At 43.7% G+C, this 18,688-nt stretch overlaps 1 protein-coding gene across 16 annotated transcripts in view; it reads right to left on the bottom strand.

Annotated features, from left to right (window-relative positions):
* Positions 1–640: 640 nt before the first annotated feature.
* Positions 641–18,688, bottom strand: part of FAM228B (family with sequence similarity 228 member B) — an 88,268-nt gene continuing 70,220 nt past the window's right edge. For 5 of the 16 annotated variants that reach the window (XM_058426608.1, XM_058426613.1, XM_058426609.1 and 2 more), the window contains 3 exons: positions 8,674–8,781; positions 5,960–6,097; positions 4,729–4,986 (listed from right to left, as the gene is read on the bottom strand). In XM_058426608.1, coding sequence (XP_058282591.1) covers positions 4,809–4,986; positions 5,960–6,097; positions 8,674–8,781 — 424 coding nt within the window. In that variant the 3' untranslated portion in view covers positions 4,729–4,808. Of the gene's footprint in view, positions 1,015–2,682; positions 2,740–4,726; positions 4,987–5,922; positions 6,098–8,673; positions 8,782–18,688 lie in introns of those variants that run through there. The other 11 variants (XM_058426601.1, XM_058426612.1, XM_058426599.1 and 8 more) reach the window with 8 other exon arrangements.

The raw sequence follows: 18,688 nt of genomic DNA, 5'->3' as shown, positions 1-18,688 counted from the left end.
GGGATCTTGGAATTATATGATTGTGGGGAACAGACAGAATTGAAGAAGTCAGACTCCCCCAAGTCTTTTAAAAAGGTTACCATGGTGTCCCTTTGCCTAAGGAAAACAGAATTCCACTCTTCTATGCTCTGTGTCCTACTGTGTCTTCCTGTGACCAAGATTCAAACTCAACATGAGCCAGAGGGCAATGTTTAGAATCAGCAAGTGAGTAATTATACCCTAAATGATTTTTTTTTTTTTTTTGAGATGGAATCTTGCCCTGTCACCCAGGCTGGAGTGCAGTGATGCAATCTCGGCTCACTACAGCCTCCACCTCCAGGGTTCAAGCAATTCTCATGCCTCAGCCTCCCAAGTAGCTGGGATTACAGGTACGTGCCATCACACCTGGCTAATTTTTGTATTTTTAGTGCAGACAGGGTTTTGCCATGTTGGCCAGGTTGGTTTCGAACTCCTGACCTCAAGTCAGGTGTTCAGATGGAGGCTGAAGTGGATGGATCACTTGAGCCCAGGAGTTCAAGATCAGCCTGGGCAACATGCCTCAGCCTCCCCAAAGTGCTGGGATTACAGGCATGACCCACCTCACCTGGCCAACCCCAAATGAATTTTTAAATTTTCTAAAGAATGTTGGAAAAACCTGGGGAGGATATGTGGATGTGGCCATGAAGGGTGCATGACCAAAGGGAGCATACCTTAATTGAGGAACAAACCAAATATACAAAGATGGACACTTAGTGAGGGAGCTGTAATTATTTTTATTGGTTCGTTCAGCAGTATTTCTTAACTTCTGGGGAAAATACATGGTATTGCCATTTCTTAATTATCACAGACACTGAAATCAAAAATTAAAGGAAGTTTGTTGCAGATGCTTTTTTTTAGAGACAGGACAATTCTTGAGTGCCTTCCTTGGCCTTCACCCTGATTCCTGCGAGCAGATGACTTCCTCTGAAGCAGCCTGATTTTGTGTATCCTTTCACCAATCAAGGATCAGGGTGTGTGCTCCTTGGTTGCTGAAACCTTTTGAAGGTGACAAAAGGGAAGAGTTGAGTGTGGTATGGGGATGAGGGGCTTACAAGAGCAGAAAGCATTCCCCAGCTAAGCTGAGCTGATCCCCCTGAAGCCTGTCCTGCCAGAGCCAAGTGACTCATCTCTCAGGCAGGGTCTCTACCTAGGCCTCCTGCCTCAGCATTTCCTTGCACTGTCTGGAGTCAGAAGCACTGAGAGATTCAGGGACATGGTCAAATAGATGGGGCGGATCACTGATGTGTGACATGATTTGAGGGAACCCCTGTGGTCTCAGCTTTCAGATGTCAACATGTTTGGAGTACTAATTTCCACTTGGATTGTTGTGATTTAGAAAATAGTAGGTTCCTTTCTTCCCTTTTCTCTTCAAACCTCTAAATCTCTATTCTGTGCCTCACTATCAGCTGATGATCTCGCTTCATTGAGAAAATGAGTAAACAGAAGGAAACAATCTTCCTTTGCAAAATCCACTGAGCTAGTTTGACCTACATCCATGTACTCGGCCTTCCCTCTTCATACAATGCATAGAGTGTCCTGTCCACCTGAGTCCAGGGTGCTGCCTCCTCACCTGTGGAAGGACTCTGCCCTTCTATTATGCCCCCTCTCTCTCCAGTATCATCAAATCTCCCTCTCTATGGGAGCATTCCCATCAGGAAACATACATGTTATAATATCAATATCGCTGATAAAAACATCCCTTGCCTTACCTTCTCCAGCCACTTTATAGCGAAACCCCACAAAAGCATTGCTTATTCTGTCTCCACATCCTCACCCCAATTCTCTCCTGAACCCACTCTAATCAGCTTTCATTTCAGCTGCTCCACTTAACCTCTCTGATGAAAATCAGCAGTTACGCCTATATCTCCCCAGTCCTCACTTTACCTCCCTCTCAGCAGCATTGCCACATGGCTGGGCGTGCCCTCTTTTCTGAAACCCTTTCTCTACTGGGCCTCTGCAGCAGCACATACTTCTGCTTTGCTTCCTTCCATACCAGCCTCTCGCTCCATGCATGTTCCTTCACCAGCTCTGCCTCCTTGCCCCAACCTCTAAATCTTGGCGTTCTGCAGGACTAGCCCTCGGCCTTCTTCTCTTTGACACTCACCCCCAGGTGACTGCATGATTTCACATAGCATCTATATGAGGATGACTCTCAAAAACCTGTCTCCACCCCCAGTCTCCCCTGAACTGCAGACCTGCACCTCCACCTGCCTACTGTATATCTCCTCCTGGGAGTAGGATGGGCATCTACAAAGATACTGAAATGGATCTAATTTTAGTCTCAGTATCTCTTTAGGTGATAGAGGCTATGTTCCTAAGTGAAGAATGAAGTAGTGGCAGTTCCATCAGATGCTTAGAGCCAGAGACAGTCCTAAGCAAACAGCTGGAAAAGAAATCTGGTGAGAAATTCCAAGCAATAGGAATTTTCTCTGAAGATCACTTGGAAGTGCCCCATGAGAAAAACCACTAGCTTCAAACCCCTGCCAGAGAATGCCTTACCCTAAAATAGATCATCATAAAACTAATAGGTAAGAACTTTCCTGCCCACCCATTGCTTCTCTTTCCTCCCTCCGACTGTGGACTCTGAAAATATCAGAAATCACAGTGGCAAGAAACAGGGGTAAGGAATAGGAGAGTAACAAGGGAAAGAGAGAAGACATCTACCTCCCTCTTCTTTCTTGTAGCTCCAGCTTCAGCAGCCCCAAACGGGGGGAGAGAGACCTTAAATGAAGTTTGAAGCGTTGGTCATTATGCTATACGACACTGACCATGTTAGTTACTGAACAGACTGTCTTCATAACCAGAGGCTGTTTATTATCTGAGAATGCCCAGGGCAGGGGAAGAACCAACCCCAACAGAACAGGTTTAAATGGATAGTGAGGGGAAGAGTTCAGTTGCTCTAAAATCACACCCTACAAATCCTCCTTCGGTATTATAATGATTGCAATGAAATCAGCCCCAAACACGATTATTCCTCACTTCTGCACTTCTCTCCCTGCAAACCTGCTTTCCCCCTAGACCTCCCTAGGTCAGTGACTAGGACCACAATCCACCCAGGCCCCCCGCACTGATTTCTCGCTTTCACCCACTTCCACGCTGACAAACGAGCTCTGCCAGCTCCTCTCCACCCACGCTGGAGCCTGGAGCCCTCGCTCTCACCTGGCCTGGAACCCTCACTGCCTGACGGCCCCGCCTCGCTCCAGCATCAGCAGTTGTTTATGCAGCAGCCATGTTCTTCTTTGTGCAATGCTGATTAGATATGATTTCCCCCCTACTCCAAACCTCCGCACGGCTTCCCCTCACACTTTGAATTTTATTCTAACTCCCTGTCCCGGCCTGTAACCCCAACCTGCCTGGCTCCTGCCTCTGCTCCAGCTTCACCTCCCGCCCTCTCTCAGCACTCACTATCTTCAGCCTCCCCACTTTTTCTAGCTGTTTCCTGAACACACCAGCCTCACTCCCATCTCAGGCTTTTGCCTGGGCCCATCCATCTGCGCAACACTCTTTCCCCAGATCTCTCCACGCCTCACTCCCTGGGTTCCTCAGACTGCTACACAAACGTCATCTCAGAGGAGAAGCCTCTTCTGACTTCTCCACCTAAAACAGTCCTCTTCATTCATCCCCCACCGTCCCACCCCACCCCCTCTACCTGCTTTGTTTTCCTTATTACTAACTCACGTGATGTTATGTGTTTATTTGGTTGACTATTGTCTATTTCCCCATCAAAATGTAAGCTCCAGGAAATCAGAGCCTCTCTGTTTTGTTTCCCACTGTGTCTCCAGCTCCTGAAACACTGCCTGGCTCAGAGTTGGTGCTTGTTAAAATTTTGAGGAAGCAAGCAAGCACATGGGAGGATACCAAAACATGGCAGTAAAAGGAGCTAAACACACAAAAGAAAAGGTTAGTAAATTTTCATAAATGAGTAAAAAAAGTAGCACCCCTGTCCTTTAGAGGTAGGAGTGGGGAAATGGAGAGACAGTTAGAAAGGAAGATGGCAAGATTGAAGGATACTCAGAAGACAGCCCATTCACATGCTGATTTCTAACTGCGAGTGGGGAGGAAGGCCATGACTTCTCGAATACACTCCTAAGAGGCTGACTCTGGACAAGAGAACTGGAGGGAGAAGTTCCACCTAGACCCAGAAATGGTAGGCTGGGCTAGCTCAGTCAAATGGCCACCAACTTTAGCCATCATTACCTTAGGATGAGAAATCTATGCTCTGTAAACACCTATCTCTATCTATCTATATCTATATCTATATCTATATCTATATCTATATCTATATCTATATTTTTTTTGAGACGGAGTTCCGCTCTTGTTGTCCAAGCTAGAGTGCAATGGCGTGATCTCAGCTCACCGCAACCTCCGCCTCCCGGGTTCAAGCGATTCTCCTGCTTCAGCCTCCTGAGTAGCTGGGATTACAGGCCCCCATCACCACCACGCCTGGCTAACTTTGTGTTTTTAGTAGAGATGGGGTTTCTCCATGTTGGTCAGGCTGGTCTGGAACTCCCAACTTCAGGTGCTCTGCCCACATCGGCCTCCCAAAGTGCTGGGATTACAGGCATGAGCCACTGCACATGGCCCAACACCTAATATTGCTATAAACTTTCCATTTTAAATGTTGGGGCTTTTTTCTTCATTTATTGCACATGCTGGGAGAGGAAGGAGTCATGCACCAGGGTATAAAATTGTGCTTTTCCATGGTCATTCAGACAGAATCAAGAACCCAGGTTCTAAATGTCTTTAAGTTCAGAATCCAGATCAGGGTCAGAAGAGGTTGACAGCTGCTGCTAGGCGCTGGGGGCTGCAAGGACAACAGCAGACGACAGGCATGGAGCTGACCGTGGAGGGCTCCCATCTGGGACCTGAGGATCCTTGGAGATCACGTAGGGGACTGACAGCAGAGCCTCAGAGCAGACAGGCTGGTACTGGGAGTTGGAGGCACGATCATATCTGCACAGAGAGGACCTGAAAAGGCATTGTCCTTTTATCTGTATCCCAGAATACTGTGTAGGGCCTCTCTGTAAGGATAGGGCCAGGGTTGCTCCTTGGCCTTGAGTTGGCGTCATGAGGAGTCCAGTATGAGCCCTGCAAACTTGTCAGCTGGAGACATGGGTGCCAGCTCTTCTTTATGCCCCGCTGCTTGAGACACTGGGCAATTCCTCTAAATAATTCATTATTCTTCTTCTCAACTCTTCAAATGCAAGAAATTCCCATTCTTTTAGGAAACTCTGGATCTCCTGGTTACTCCAGGTCTTAATTAACTGGTCTGGGCATTTTTCTGGCTCCTCAGTTTCATTTTCCTCCTTTCTAGCATTTCTAGTAATTTCAGTCTGAAGTCTCACTTTCTCCCTTCTTATTCCTGAGTTTTCTCCCGGGATCCTTTCCACCAGTCACAGGGCCTACTCCAGGGTCCACAGAGAACAAGCCCTCGCTCAGCCCTAATGCAATCCAGGAGTCACAAGGTGCAGAGTGAGGAAGCGTGGGTGCTCCTCTCTGCTGCTGGCAATCTCTCAATATGGGGGCTTTCACTTCCTAAATTTTACTACTTGAATTTAGTATTGGTTCTTTTGAAAAGTTTCTACCTATCTTGACTGCCTTAAGGTTAACAAAATGTGGGGCCTGGCTTGGCTATGCTAAGTGGTAAATGGTAGAGGCAGGGTGGAGATGGCGGAACAAGAGAGGGGCTGGGGAAATCCTGGACGGCGTGGCCCACCCACCGGGGGCACCCTCATCGTGTGGCTCCACCAGGGGGCCAGGGCAGCCCTCTCCATTCCCTCTGAATAAAGGGCACCTGCCCCTCAGCTGCTTCTAACCTATTCTCCACTGCCTCCTCTCTTCCTGGAAGCCTGCCATACAAAGAAAGTTCCCAGGTGCTCAGATTTTGGTATCAGCAATTGCCACCTTATGTATGATGAAATGGGACAGTCCCAGCTCTTACCCAACCTGGTCTTCCTCCCGTTCCTGGCTGAGGCTCAAGGAAGAAAAATACCCTTCAGAGGTGGCCTCTTTGGCACTTGGATTCTTTCCCTCCTGATAACACAGCGGTTCTCTTTCTAGAAAGGATGACCCTTTGTTTCTGCAGGAAGGAACCAGAAAGGAAGGGATTCTCTTAACTCTCAACTCAACTGTAGCACTTAATATTTTTATTTAAATTTGAAGTTGAGTTCTATGTGAATTTGTGTATTTTTATGAAAATAAACGTATTTACCTTTTTTGTGTGAAAATAAACCCAAATAAATAGTATTGCCTTGCTCTGGTCATAGTTTCATCTGTAATCTCTGTGCTGCTTAATCAAACAGCTTTGGGTCCTTTGGAGTGAATGATCCCTCACAGAGTTGTCCAGTTTGCCCTCCCTGAGAAGGTCTAACTCTGCCAAGGACAAATATGCCTTCTCCACCCCTGCTGCCAGAATTGGGATGCTTCCCTTATTCATGGAAGAGAATCCAGTCTTCCCCTTTCTTCTAGAGTGAGCCTAGACTTAAGCCTCTAGTCTAAAATATAGGAACCCACTACTCCAGCAATGCAATATCCTCCTTCACATGTGGGTCTCGCTCTGCTAGATGTATTTGAGAACAAAATCTCTCCTTGTATATCATTTATCAAAATTAAATTGAATTAAGATGCTGATTATCCTAAAATCTTACCCAAACAGGTCTATTTGAGACTCTGGCAATTAGGGATTGCAGAGGAACTTACCCCTTTGGACCCTAATATGCAAGAGTGATTCTCAATTCTATCTTTTCAATCAATCATTCTATCTTTTAAGGCCTTCAACTACCAAGGGAATAGGGCTTAGTTTGGACACTTCCTTTTTCCCCTCAGTTGTGGCTCCTATTCAAGAAGCAACCCAGCAAATGGTTAAACCACACCTCAAGGACAATAAGCCCATGTTGGCCAACGCCCTCCCCAGCTGTCATCTGTTTCTACTGTACAACACTAAGGTCCTCAGGAGACAATTAGTCGTTCTCTCTGCTGGTCATACCAGCATCTCTAAAAGCCCTCCAGCTTCTGCCACACTGTATTTATTCAACAAATTCTGAGCCTGTTCAGGAAAAGGAAACTACTGCAGCTTACTTCGGGCACTTTTTAGGAACAGAGAATTGTAAGCCGATCTCCTAGAAAGTCATATAAGCTCACTTTTCTTGCACCTTGCTAGGTTCGTTTTTTATTATTATTATTATCAACAACTTTAATAAGGTATAATTTATATGACATAAAATTCACCCATTTTAAGTGTACAAGTCAATGGTTTTTAGTATATTTACAGAGTTGTGCAACCCCCATGACAATCTTATTTTAGAACATTTTCATCAACCCCAAGGCTCCATGCTCATTAAGTCACTCTCCACTCCCATCCCCAGCCCTAAGCAACTACTATCTACCTTCTTTCTTTACAGATTTGCCTTTTCTGAATGTTTTGTATAAAAAAACATACTATATGTAGCTTTTTGTTATGGCTTCCTTCACTGAGTACAATGGTTTTGAAGTTTGTCTATGTTGCAGCATGTATCAGTATTTTTTTCCTTTTAATTGCCAAGTAATATTCCATTGTATGGATATACCACATCTTGTTTATCCATTCATCAGCTGATAGACATTTGGGTTGCTTCCACTTTTTTGGCTGTTGTGAATAATGCTGCTATGAACATCCATATCCTAGCCTCTGTGTGGATATGTTTTCATTACTCCTGAGTAGAAACCTAGGAGTGGAATTGCTGGGTCAAATAATAATTTAATGTTTAACATCCTGAGAAACTGACAAGCTGTCTTCCAAAGTTGCTGCACCATTTTACATTCCCTCCAGCAATATCTGAGGGGCAGCACGACTTTTAACCAGATAGTTACAAGTTACATAATTATGTAGAGAAATCTCTTAATTCTAAAACTAGTTAGCTGAGATGATTCCCCACATTATATACATAGTATTTGATAGTATGTACCATTCTCTGTTTATAACAACATCCTTCACTCTGGGTACAACATTGTAACAGCTACTACCCACCCAAACCAGTCCCAAACTCCATTTATACTACTCCGATTCAATTTTAAATCTCCTAACCTTTTAGCTTTAGTACAAGTTGTTAACATTTTTTTTTCCATTTCTGTGTTTGTTATTTCTGTATTAGCTACTTGTTTTGTTGTTGTTTTTGTTTTTGTTTGTTTTTAAGACATCGAGTCTTCTTCTGTCACCCAAGCTGGAGTGCAGTGGCACAATCTTGGCTCACTGCAACTTCTGCCTCCCAGGTTCAAACAATTCTCCTGCCTCAGCCTTCCAGATAGCTGGGATTATAGTTGCCCACCACCATGCCTGGCTAATTTTTGTATTTTTAGTAGCGACAGGGTTTCACCATGTTGGCCAGGCTGGTCTCAAACTCCTGACCTCAGGTGATCCATCCACCTTGGCCTTCCAAAGTGCTGGGATTACAGGCGTGAGCCACCGCACCCAACCTACTTGTTCTTTAAGACCAGAAAAGCCTGGGAAGTGTTGCCACCTCACCAGACACAGTGGTAGGAGATGCCCGGTGTCCTGCCACAATGGAGCCTTGTGTGTGCCTCAGCACCGTCTCAGCAACATGAAAGGATGGCAGGGGATGGCAGCACACCCTAGCACCTTAGCAAAAGAAGAGCAAAGCTATGGAAGAACAGACTTACTTGTAAATAACTGATTTTTCTTCTTCCTGGGATTCCAAAAGATAAGGAGCTCTTGCCAAGGGTTTCAAATCAAAACTACAGTCGTTAAAATTCACTTTCACCTTTAACCTTTAACAAGATAACAAGTGTGAGAAGGTTTTTTTGTTCTTTTTTATTGTTGTTTTTTGAGACAGGATCTCTGTTGCTCAGGCTGCAGTGCAGGGGTGTGATCACAGCTCACTGCAGCCTCAACCTCCTGGACTCAAGGGATCCCTCCCACTTCAGCCACCCTCTGAAGCAGCTAGGACTACAGGCATGCACCACCATGCCAAGGGATTTATTTTTATTTTTTGTAGAGATGGGGTCTCAATATGTTGCCCAGGCTGGTCTCAAACTCCTGGTCTCAAGTGATCCTCCTGCCTCGGCCTCCCAAAGTGCTGAGATGATAGGCATGAGCCTCAACACTTGGCGGTATGAGAATGTTTTGAAAACAATACTAGCTTACGTTTATATAGGAAGTATTATTATACGCTGACTGCTAAATATAGAGACAAAAACATCATTACTCCAAACTGGTATACATTCTTGGATGAAATCAGTTGTTTTAGAGTTTCTGAAACCATGATGGAGACTGATTTACTATTCACTAAGAACCAAGGATCAGCTAAGCAAAGTTTAAAGTACTCCCTATCTACTAAGAGCTTAAACTCCAAAGTAAGAAGAAGTCACAGAAATTGTGTCATTTATAAGCATTATATAAAATGCTTTTCCCTAGAGAGAATCCAAACATTCCACTTCCCAGTCCTTTGCCATGGGGTGGCAGACAGGTACCTTAGAGTCCTTCAATTTTGCACCCATGCAAGGGTTGATTGGAAGGGTGATATTGGCCCTGCGTAGAACATACATTTTGCTGGCACAGAGAAAACATAGAATGTAGTATAGCAATGTATGAAATGCTTCAAGAAGAAAAGGAACCAATCACCAAGATAAGAAACCAATAAGAGCCTATCGGGAATGAACAAGCGTATTGGGGGGAAAAACGGAAATTTAAGAAATTAAAATCTTAATATCCAACACAGCGAAGAAAGAATTAGCAAACTGGAAAATATATACAAAGAAATTGCCTAGGAAAATGGAAAATATAAAGGACATATTAAAAGATATTAAGATAATAAGAAGGCCTAATATATATATCTAATCTGAGCCCAGAAGCAGAATGCAAAGAATGAAGAAAAAGCAATATTTAAAATGATAATTGCTGTATATTTTTCTAAACTGATGATAAACATGAATATAGAGATCCAGGAAGCACAACATATACCAGTAGGTTAAATAAAAAGAAATCCAGCTGGGTGCAGTGGCTCACGCTTGTAATCCCAGCACTCTGGGAGTCTGAGGTGGGTAAACCACTTGAGTCCAGGAGTTCGAGACCAGCCTGGTCAACATGGTGAAATATTATCTCTACTAAAAATACAAAAATTAGCTGGGTGTAGTGGTGCATGCCTGTAGTCCCATTTACTTGGGGAGCCGAGGAATGGGGAATCACTTGAGCCCAGGAGATCAAGGCTGCAGTGAGCCGAGGTTGCGCCACTGCACACCAGTCAGGGTGACAAAATGAGACCCTGGATATGAAACCCATATCCAGACACCAGCAGTGAGAATGCAGGAACCTAAAGACAAAGAGATGATCTTAGCAGCAGCCACAGAAAAAGGACAGAAAATCAGAGTGACTGCAGACTTCTCAAAAACAACAATAGAAGCCAAATAACAAGAGAATTATGTCTTTAAAACATTAAGAGAAATAATTGTCAATCTAGAATCGTGTGCTTGGCAAATTATCTTCAAAGGTAAATAAACATTGAATTGTAAAGGCCAAACTTCAGAAAAAAGGAAAATGATCCCAGATATTTGGTATAAAATGGAAAGAGGGACAGGATGCATATGGATTCCTTCCTCTTTGTAGCTGTCTCCAATACCTATATCTGCTACAGAACTGTACCGAACTCCTATTGGTAACTTCAGATGGGATGTCTCCTCTTGGATGTACCCAAACTAGAGGTCATTTATTAAATTAATAAAATTATAAAACAAAGCATTGAGTGATTTAAATCCCAAGAAACTGTTGTTCCTCCTTTTCTATTTTCATCCAAGTTCTACCTTTGTCTGCTTTCTATTAGGCTAAGTTAAATGACCCTTCTTTGTGTGTCCATAATAATATGTGCATATCACATTATAATAGAATGATCTGCTTAAATATCTGTCTTCTCTATTAGATTGTGAATGCTTTAAAGGCAATTACAACTCAATACATGATTCTTTGATGCAATTAATTAATGTAATGTTATAGGATGAATTGTGTGCACCCCCAAAAAATCTTCAAATCCTAATCCCTGGCATCTGTGAATTTGACCTTATTTGGAAATAAGGTCTTTGCAGATGTTATCAGGTTAAAATGAGGTAATATTGGATTAGGGTGTTGGACCCTAACCCACTGATAGGTGTCCTTATCAGAAGAGGGGAATTTGGACACAGACACAGAGAGAAGACCATGTGAAGATGGAGACAGAGACTGCAGAGATAGGGCTATAAACTGAGGAACACCAAGGATTGCTGCGACCATCAGTAGCCAGGAAAGAGACAAGGAGCCTTCAGAGAGAGTGGCCCTGCCAGTACCTGGATGTTAGTCTTCCAGCCTCCAGTACTGTGGAGAATAGATTCCTGTCATTTCAAGCTGCTCAGTTTGCAGTGTTTTGTTATGGCAAGCCCAGGAAACTAATACATACAATAACAATTCTCAAAACTTCAAGCTCCTCTCTGACTCTTAGTTCTCCCTGGCCCTCCAAATGTAGTCACTAAAATCTAGAATTCCCTTGTGTCATCATATCGATCTCTGTTTCACTCCTCTTGCCACCATCGTGACTGAGGCTCTTATTACCAAAAATGTGGATTCCTATTTTTTAAAAAAACTCTTCAGTGATCTCCAACCTCCAGTCCTATCCTATATCCAAACTGTCATATACCTCACATGTCAGATTAAAGTTTCTAAAAGCACCATCTCCAGCATCTCACCCCCTCCTCAGCTATCCTCACTGACTCCCCATTCCCTACATGATAAACTCCCAACTCTTTAGCTAGTATTGAAGGTTCTTTGCAAAATGGCTACAACCTAGATTCACAGACTTAATCAGTGACTGGTCATCCATTCATTCATTACACAGACAAGTAAACAGGTGCAAACTGTGTGATCGATGAAAAAGTACATTGTGGGACAAAAGAGAGACTAATCTGTATGGCCTAGTGTAAGGAGGTGGTTTGGAATGACTTCAGAGAGGAAGTTTTAAAGTGGCATTTTAATAGAGTCTTGGAAACGATGTTTTCCAAAAAAAAAAAAAAGGAGGTTCAGAGAGAAAGCCTAGCATGTGTGAAGAATACCATTGATTCAGATAGTTGTGGAAGACCTGGTATTGTTGGAGTACAGAGTAGAAGGGAGGGAAAAATCAGCCCAATCTTTTATGTCATTCCAAAAAGATCACATTTTAACTGAGGGACACAGGAATCACTAAAGAGATTAAGTTGGGCAGTAACATGACATGCCACATTTCACTCTGGTAGCACCATGTAACATAAGGGAAAGTGTGGCACTGTGTTTTAGAATGTAGGCTGTGGAGTCAGAGACCTACCTTAGTTCAGTTTCTGAATCTACTGCCTTATGACTATAAATAAGTGGTTTTCAACCTGGTATGTGTTGGAATCATCTGAGGATCTCAAAAAAGGACTGATGTCTAGGTCCCACCCTCAGAGATTCTGACTTCATTTGTCTAGGGTATGGCTTGGATATTAAATTTTTTTTTTTTTTTTTTGAGACAGAGTCTCACTCTGTTGCCCAGGCTGGAGTGCAGTGGTGTGATCTCGGCTCACTGCAACTTCCGCCTCCCAGGTTCAAGCAATTCTCCTGCCCCAGACTCCTGAGTAGCTGGGATTACAGGCATGCACTACCACGTCCGACTATTTTTTGTATTTTTAGTAGAGACCGGGTTTCATCATGTTTGCTAGGCTGGTCTCGAACTCCTGACCTCAGGTGATCCACCCGCCTCAGCCTCCCAAAGTGCTGGGATTACAGACGTGAGCCACCACGCCCGGCCGGAATTTTTTTTTTTAACTTTCCATGATATTCTGATATAAAGCCAAAGCTGAAAAATACTGCTATAAAATTGACAAGGTCCTTAAGTCATCTGTGTAACAGCACCTACCAAATAAATTTCTATGAAGATGAAACAAAATTAGCACATGTTAAGAAGTGTATAACTCATTCTATTCATCAGCACATAAAATGTTCTCCAAGATAGACCATACAATAAGCCACAAAACAAGTGTCAGTAAATTTAAGAAAATCAAAATTATATCAAGTACTCTCTCAGACCACAGTGGAATAAAATTGTAAATCAACTCCAAAAGGAACCCTCAAAACCATGCAAATACATGGAAATTAAATAACCTGCTCCTGAGTAATCATTGGGTCAACAATGAAATCAAGATGGAAATTTAAAAAGTATTTGAACTGAAGGATAATAGTGGCACAACCTATCATAACCTCTGGGATACAGCAAAAGTTGTGCTAAAAGGAAAGCCTATATCACAAAGACTGAAAGAGCACAAACAAACAATCTAAGGCCACACCTTACAGAACCTGAGAAACAAGAACCATCCAAACCCAAACCCAGCAGAAGAGAAATGAGATCAGAGCAGAACTAAATGAAATTGAAACAAACAAAATACAAAAGATAAAGGAAACAAAAAGCTGGGGGAAAAAAAAGAAATGTATAACAGTGTCTGGTACATCGGAGCTCAATAAATAATAAATGTTATTACAGATTGGACATGAGAATGGGAATTTGGTTTATGGGAATGTTTAGGAAGGAGCAAATTATTATTATTTTTATTATTTTTGAGATGGAGTTTTGCTCTTGTTGCCCAGGCTGGAGTGCAATGGCACGATCTCGGCTCACTGCAACCTCTGCCTCCAGGGTTCAAGCGATTCTCCTGCCTCAGCCTCCTGAGTAGCTGGGATCACTGGTTTGTGCCACCATGTCTGGCTGATTTTTTTAGTAGAGATGGGATTTCACCATGTTGGCCAGGTTGGTCTCAAAGTCCCGACCTCAGGTGATCCACCTGCTTCAGCCTCCCAAAGTGCTGGGATTACAGGTGTGAGCCACCACGCCTGGCCAGAAGGGGCAAATTAGAAGGAGATTTAGGAATGGATATGACAGAACCCAGTGCTGGATTAAGTAAAGGGATAATGGGCAATAAAAAAGAACCCTGATATTTCCTATAACCAGGAACACAAAAAAGCAAGTTAGATGCATAAGATGACAAGCATGACTTGCTCACTTTTGGATAGGTTGAATTTGACTTATGTGTGGAAAATAGACAATTGAACATTTGTGACTGGAACACAGAAGGCACACTCATCTTACTACAGTCTTCTAAAGACATTCCAGAACTGTCTTAGTGGTTAAGCACTTGAGCTTCTTCCCACTGTCAGACTCCTGGCCCCATCAGCACCTTCTGCATAAGAGTATGGGATATAGACCCCAAGTGTTCAGGCTGGAGACTGAAAAGCGACACCACAATTATCTTCAAAATTTGAAAAATATATTGGAGAGAAGCTGCTCCTCTATAGGATATATAGGAAATTCCTCTATAAGAAATAAAAATACGAGCATGGTGGCCGAGTGCAGTGGCTCACGCCTGTAATTCCAGCACTTTGGGAGGCTAAGGCAGGCGGATCACCTGAGGTCAGGAGTTCGAGACCAGCCTGGCCAACATGGTGAAACCCTGTCTCTACCAAAAATACAAAAAATTAGCCGGGCGTGGTGGCAGATGCCTGTAATCCCAGCTACTTGGGAGGCTGAGGCAGGAAAATTGCTTGAACCCGGGAGGCAGAGGTTGCAGTAAGCCAATATCGGGGCCACTGCAATCCAACCTGAACAACAAGAGTGAAAACGCATCTCAAAAAAAAAAAAAGAAAAAAAAAAAATATATATATATATATATATATATGAGCATGGTCTTCAGTGACTTCTGGCACACACTTGCTTAGAGTGTAAAGACCAAGATTCAGTAAAAGGGCTCACATAAGAAGCCAGTCACCTACAAACATGCCAGCCCCCATAAGGCTAGAGAAGTATGAGGTCACAGAAGATAATCTGACAATCATCTAAAAAGGACATTTTCTTTATCACATTAATCACCACCAGCACCTTAGTAAGGGTGGAAACAAACAGTGTGACTGGAACTCACTGTATGCCCATTAATGTGATTTGCTCACTATAAAATCAATATTCTAAATATCATCTTAATACATGATCAGAGTTAAACCTATTATCACGGTATGCCCATTAATTGCTCACTATAAAATCAATATTCTAAATATCATCATCTTAATATATGATCAGAGTTAAACCTACTACAAATAGACTCCTGGTTTGGATGGAACCTATTTAATTACTAGAGCTAGGATTATGATGCTCAAAGTAGACAAAGAAAAAGAACTAACAGCCATTGTTTCAAAATTCTGTTTAAAGGTTTATTTCTGTCTTATGTAACATTCACAATGCCATTTGTGGCCACTCTTTAAAAATAACAAATGAAATGATTTTAGTTCTGCTGCCATTTAGGATGTAGAAAGCATCCTAAAATAGACATAATGGTGCTCTAGAAATAATGGTGCTCTCACCCCAAGGGCAAAAAAAGGCCAGATAATCTACAAAAACATAACTTTTATTGAGCCCATCAGATCTCAAGGCAAAGAAGTAAACTGAATTCCAAAGACAAGTCCCTCCCACGAGAGGCAGGACACAACACCCGCTTCGCCTTTGGTAGAACATGAGAGGAAAGGGTGGCTTCCTCTCTTTTTCCTCTCATGCTCAGACAAAAAAAGAAAAAAATTGATGATTAGCTGGACTTTATTAAAATTTAAAATATGTGCTCTGCAAAAGACACTGTTACGAGAATGAAAAGATAAGCCATAGACTGAGAGAAATTATTTGCAAAATATATATCTGATAAGGGACTTACGTTCAAAATATACGAAGAATTCTTAACACTCAACAATAAGAAAACAAACAACCCATTTTAAAAATGATCAAATGATCTGAACAACAGACACCTCACCAAAGAAGATATACAGATGGCAAAAAAACATGTGAAAATAGTATATGGCAAAGAAACATATGAAAAGCTGCTGGAGGCAGAGCAAGATGGCAGAATAGAAGCCTACACCCTTTATTCCCCGCACTGGAACAGCAAATTTGAACATCTATCTGCACACAGAAAAGCACCATCACAAAAACCAAAAATCAGGTGCGCAATCACAGTACCTCGTTTTAACTTCATATCACTAAAAGAGGCATTGAGGAGAGCAGGAGGGACAGTCTTGAATCACTGATGCCACCCCTCTCCTATTCCCCAGTCACAGCCGTGTGGTACAGAGAGTTTGTGCATTTGGGGAGGGTGAGCCCAGTGAGTAGGGGACTTACGTTGAATTCGGTACTGCCCTGTCACAACAGAGAATAAAGCCATGCTGGGCTCAGCCAGCACCCGTGCAGCAAGCGAACATTTGGACCAGCCTTAGCCAGAGGGAAAGTGCCCATCTCAGTGATTGGAACTTGAGTTTCCCCACAGGCTTCACCATTGTGGGCTGAAGTACCCTGGGCTCCTAAGTAAACTTGAAAGGCAGTCTAAGAACAAGGACTGTAATTCCTAGGCAATTCCTCATGTTGGGCTGAGCTCTGAGCCAGAAAACTAGGGTGGCACGTGACCTAGGGAGACACCAGCTGGCATGGCTAAGGGAGTGCTTACTGCATCCCTCCCCCAACCCCAGGCAGTGCAGCTTGCAGCAACTCCAAAGGTGACACCTTCCTTCTGCTTAAAGGGAGGAGAGTGAAGAGTAAAGAGGACATTGTCCTGCATTTTGGATACCAGCTCAGCCACAGTAGGATAGAATAGCAGACAGGGTCCTGCAGTCCCCATTCCAGGCCCTAGCTTTGGGATGACATTTCTAGACACATCCTGGGCCAAAAGGGAATCTGCTGCCTTGAAGGTAAGGATCCAACCCTGGCAGGATTCATCACCTGCTGACTAAGGAGTCCTTGGGCCCTGAAAACCAGCAGCAGCGATACCCAGGGAGTACACCGGGGGCTCTGGACTCTGAGATATGCTGGCTTCAGCAGTGACCCAGAACATTCCCAGCTGTGGTGGCTACGGTGAAAGACGCCTTCTGTTTGAGAAAAACAGAGGAAAGAGGAAAGGGAACTTTGTTTTGCACCTTAGGTCCCAGCTCAGTCATAGTAGGATAGAGCAACAAGCAGGCTTTTTGGGTCCCTGAGTCTGGGCCTGGGCTCCTGGACAGCATTTCTGGACCTGCCCTCGACCAAATGGGAGTCCATTGCCCTGAAGGGTGAGTCCCAGGCCTGGCAGCATTCACCACAAGCTGAAGGAAGAGCTCTTGGGCTTTAAGTAAACATTGGTGGTGACCTGGCAGAATCCCCATAGACCAGTGGTGGTGGTGGCCACAGGGAGAGGATTCTCTGCCTGTGGAAAGGGGAGGGAAGAGTGGGAAGGATTTTGTATTGTCGTGTGAATGCCAGCTTAGCTGCAGTAGAAAAGACCATCAGGTAAACTGCTAAGGTTTTTTTACTTCAAGCCCTGGCTCCCAGACAGCATCTCTGGACATGCCTGGGACCTGGGGGAACTCACACCCTGAAGGGAAGGGCCTTGCGCAAGACCTGGTGTTCTACTGTCTTTAGGTCTGACCCAATGCGGCACCAGTAATGGTGGCCACAGGGGTGCTTGCATCATGACACCCCCAGCTCCAGGTGGCTCAGCACAGAGAGAGAGACTGTTTGGGAGAAGGTGGGGGGTCTCTGCCTAGTAACCACATAACTCTTCTGGATCTTATCAAAGTCCACCAAGGCAATATACCTCTATGAGTCTGCAAAAACCACAGTATTATTGGGCTTGGGGCCCAAATCCCTTCAAACACCTGGAAAGCCTTCCCAAGAAGGACAAACCCAGAATGTAAAGACTACATTACCTAACTCTTCAATGCTCAGACACTGACGAATATCTATAAGCATCAACACCATCCGGGAAAATATAGGCATACCAAATGAACTGAGCAAGGCACTAAGGACCAATCCTAGAGAAACAGAGATATATGACCTTTCAAACAGAGAATTCAAAATAGCTATTCTGAAGAAACTCAAAGAAATTCATGATAACACAGAGAAGGAATTCAGAATTCTATCAGATAAATTTAACAAAGACATTGAAATAATTACAAAGAATTGGCTGGGCGTGGCGGCTCACGCCTGTAATCCTAGCACTTTGGGAGGCTGAGGCAGGCAGATTACCTGAGGTCAGGAGATTGAGACCAGCCTGGCCAACATGGTGAAACCCTGTCTCTACTAAAAATATAAAAATTAGCCAGGCATGGTGGCACACACCTAGCTACTTGGGAGGCTGAGGCAGGAGAATTGCTTGAGTCCGGGAGAGGGAGGTTGCAGTGAGCTGAGATCATGCCACTGCACTCTAACCTGGCTGATAGAGCGAGACTCTGTCTCAAAATAAATAAATAAATAAAAATAAAAATACAAAAATTAGCCAGGTGTGATGATGCGTGCCTGTAATACCAGCTAAGTCAGGGAACTGAGGCAGGAGAATCGCTTGAACCCAGGAGGTGGAGGTTGCAGTGAGCCGAGATTGCACCACTGCACTCCAGCCTGGGGGACAGAGCAAGACTCCAACTCAAAAAAAAAAAAAAAAAATTGTCTTGGGCCACACAGAAACACAAAAAATACGCTAACATTAATGATGGCTAATGAGCTAAAAAAAAAAAAAAAAATCACCACAAAATCTCATAATGAGGCCGGGTACAGTGGCTCATGCCTGTAATCCCAGAACTTTGGGAGCCTGAGGCAGGTGAATCACCTGACATCAGGAGTTTGAGACCAACCTGGCCAACATGGTGAAACCC

The sequence above is a fragment of the Hylobates moloch genome, unplaced genomic scaffold (genome assembly GCF_009828535.3).
Source record: "Hylobates moloch isolate HMO894 unplaced genomic scaffold, HMol_V3 SCAFFOLD_13, whole genome shotgun sequence".
Taxonomy (NCBI): Eukaryota; Metazoa; Chordata; class Mammalia; order Primates; family Hylobatidae; genus Hylobates; species Hylobates moloch.
Note: the sequence above shows the minus strand (reverse complement) of the source record. Positions and strands in the feature narration are given on the sequence as shown.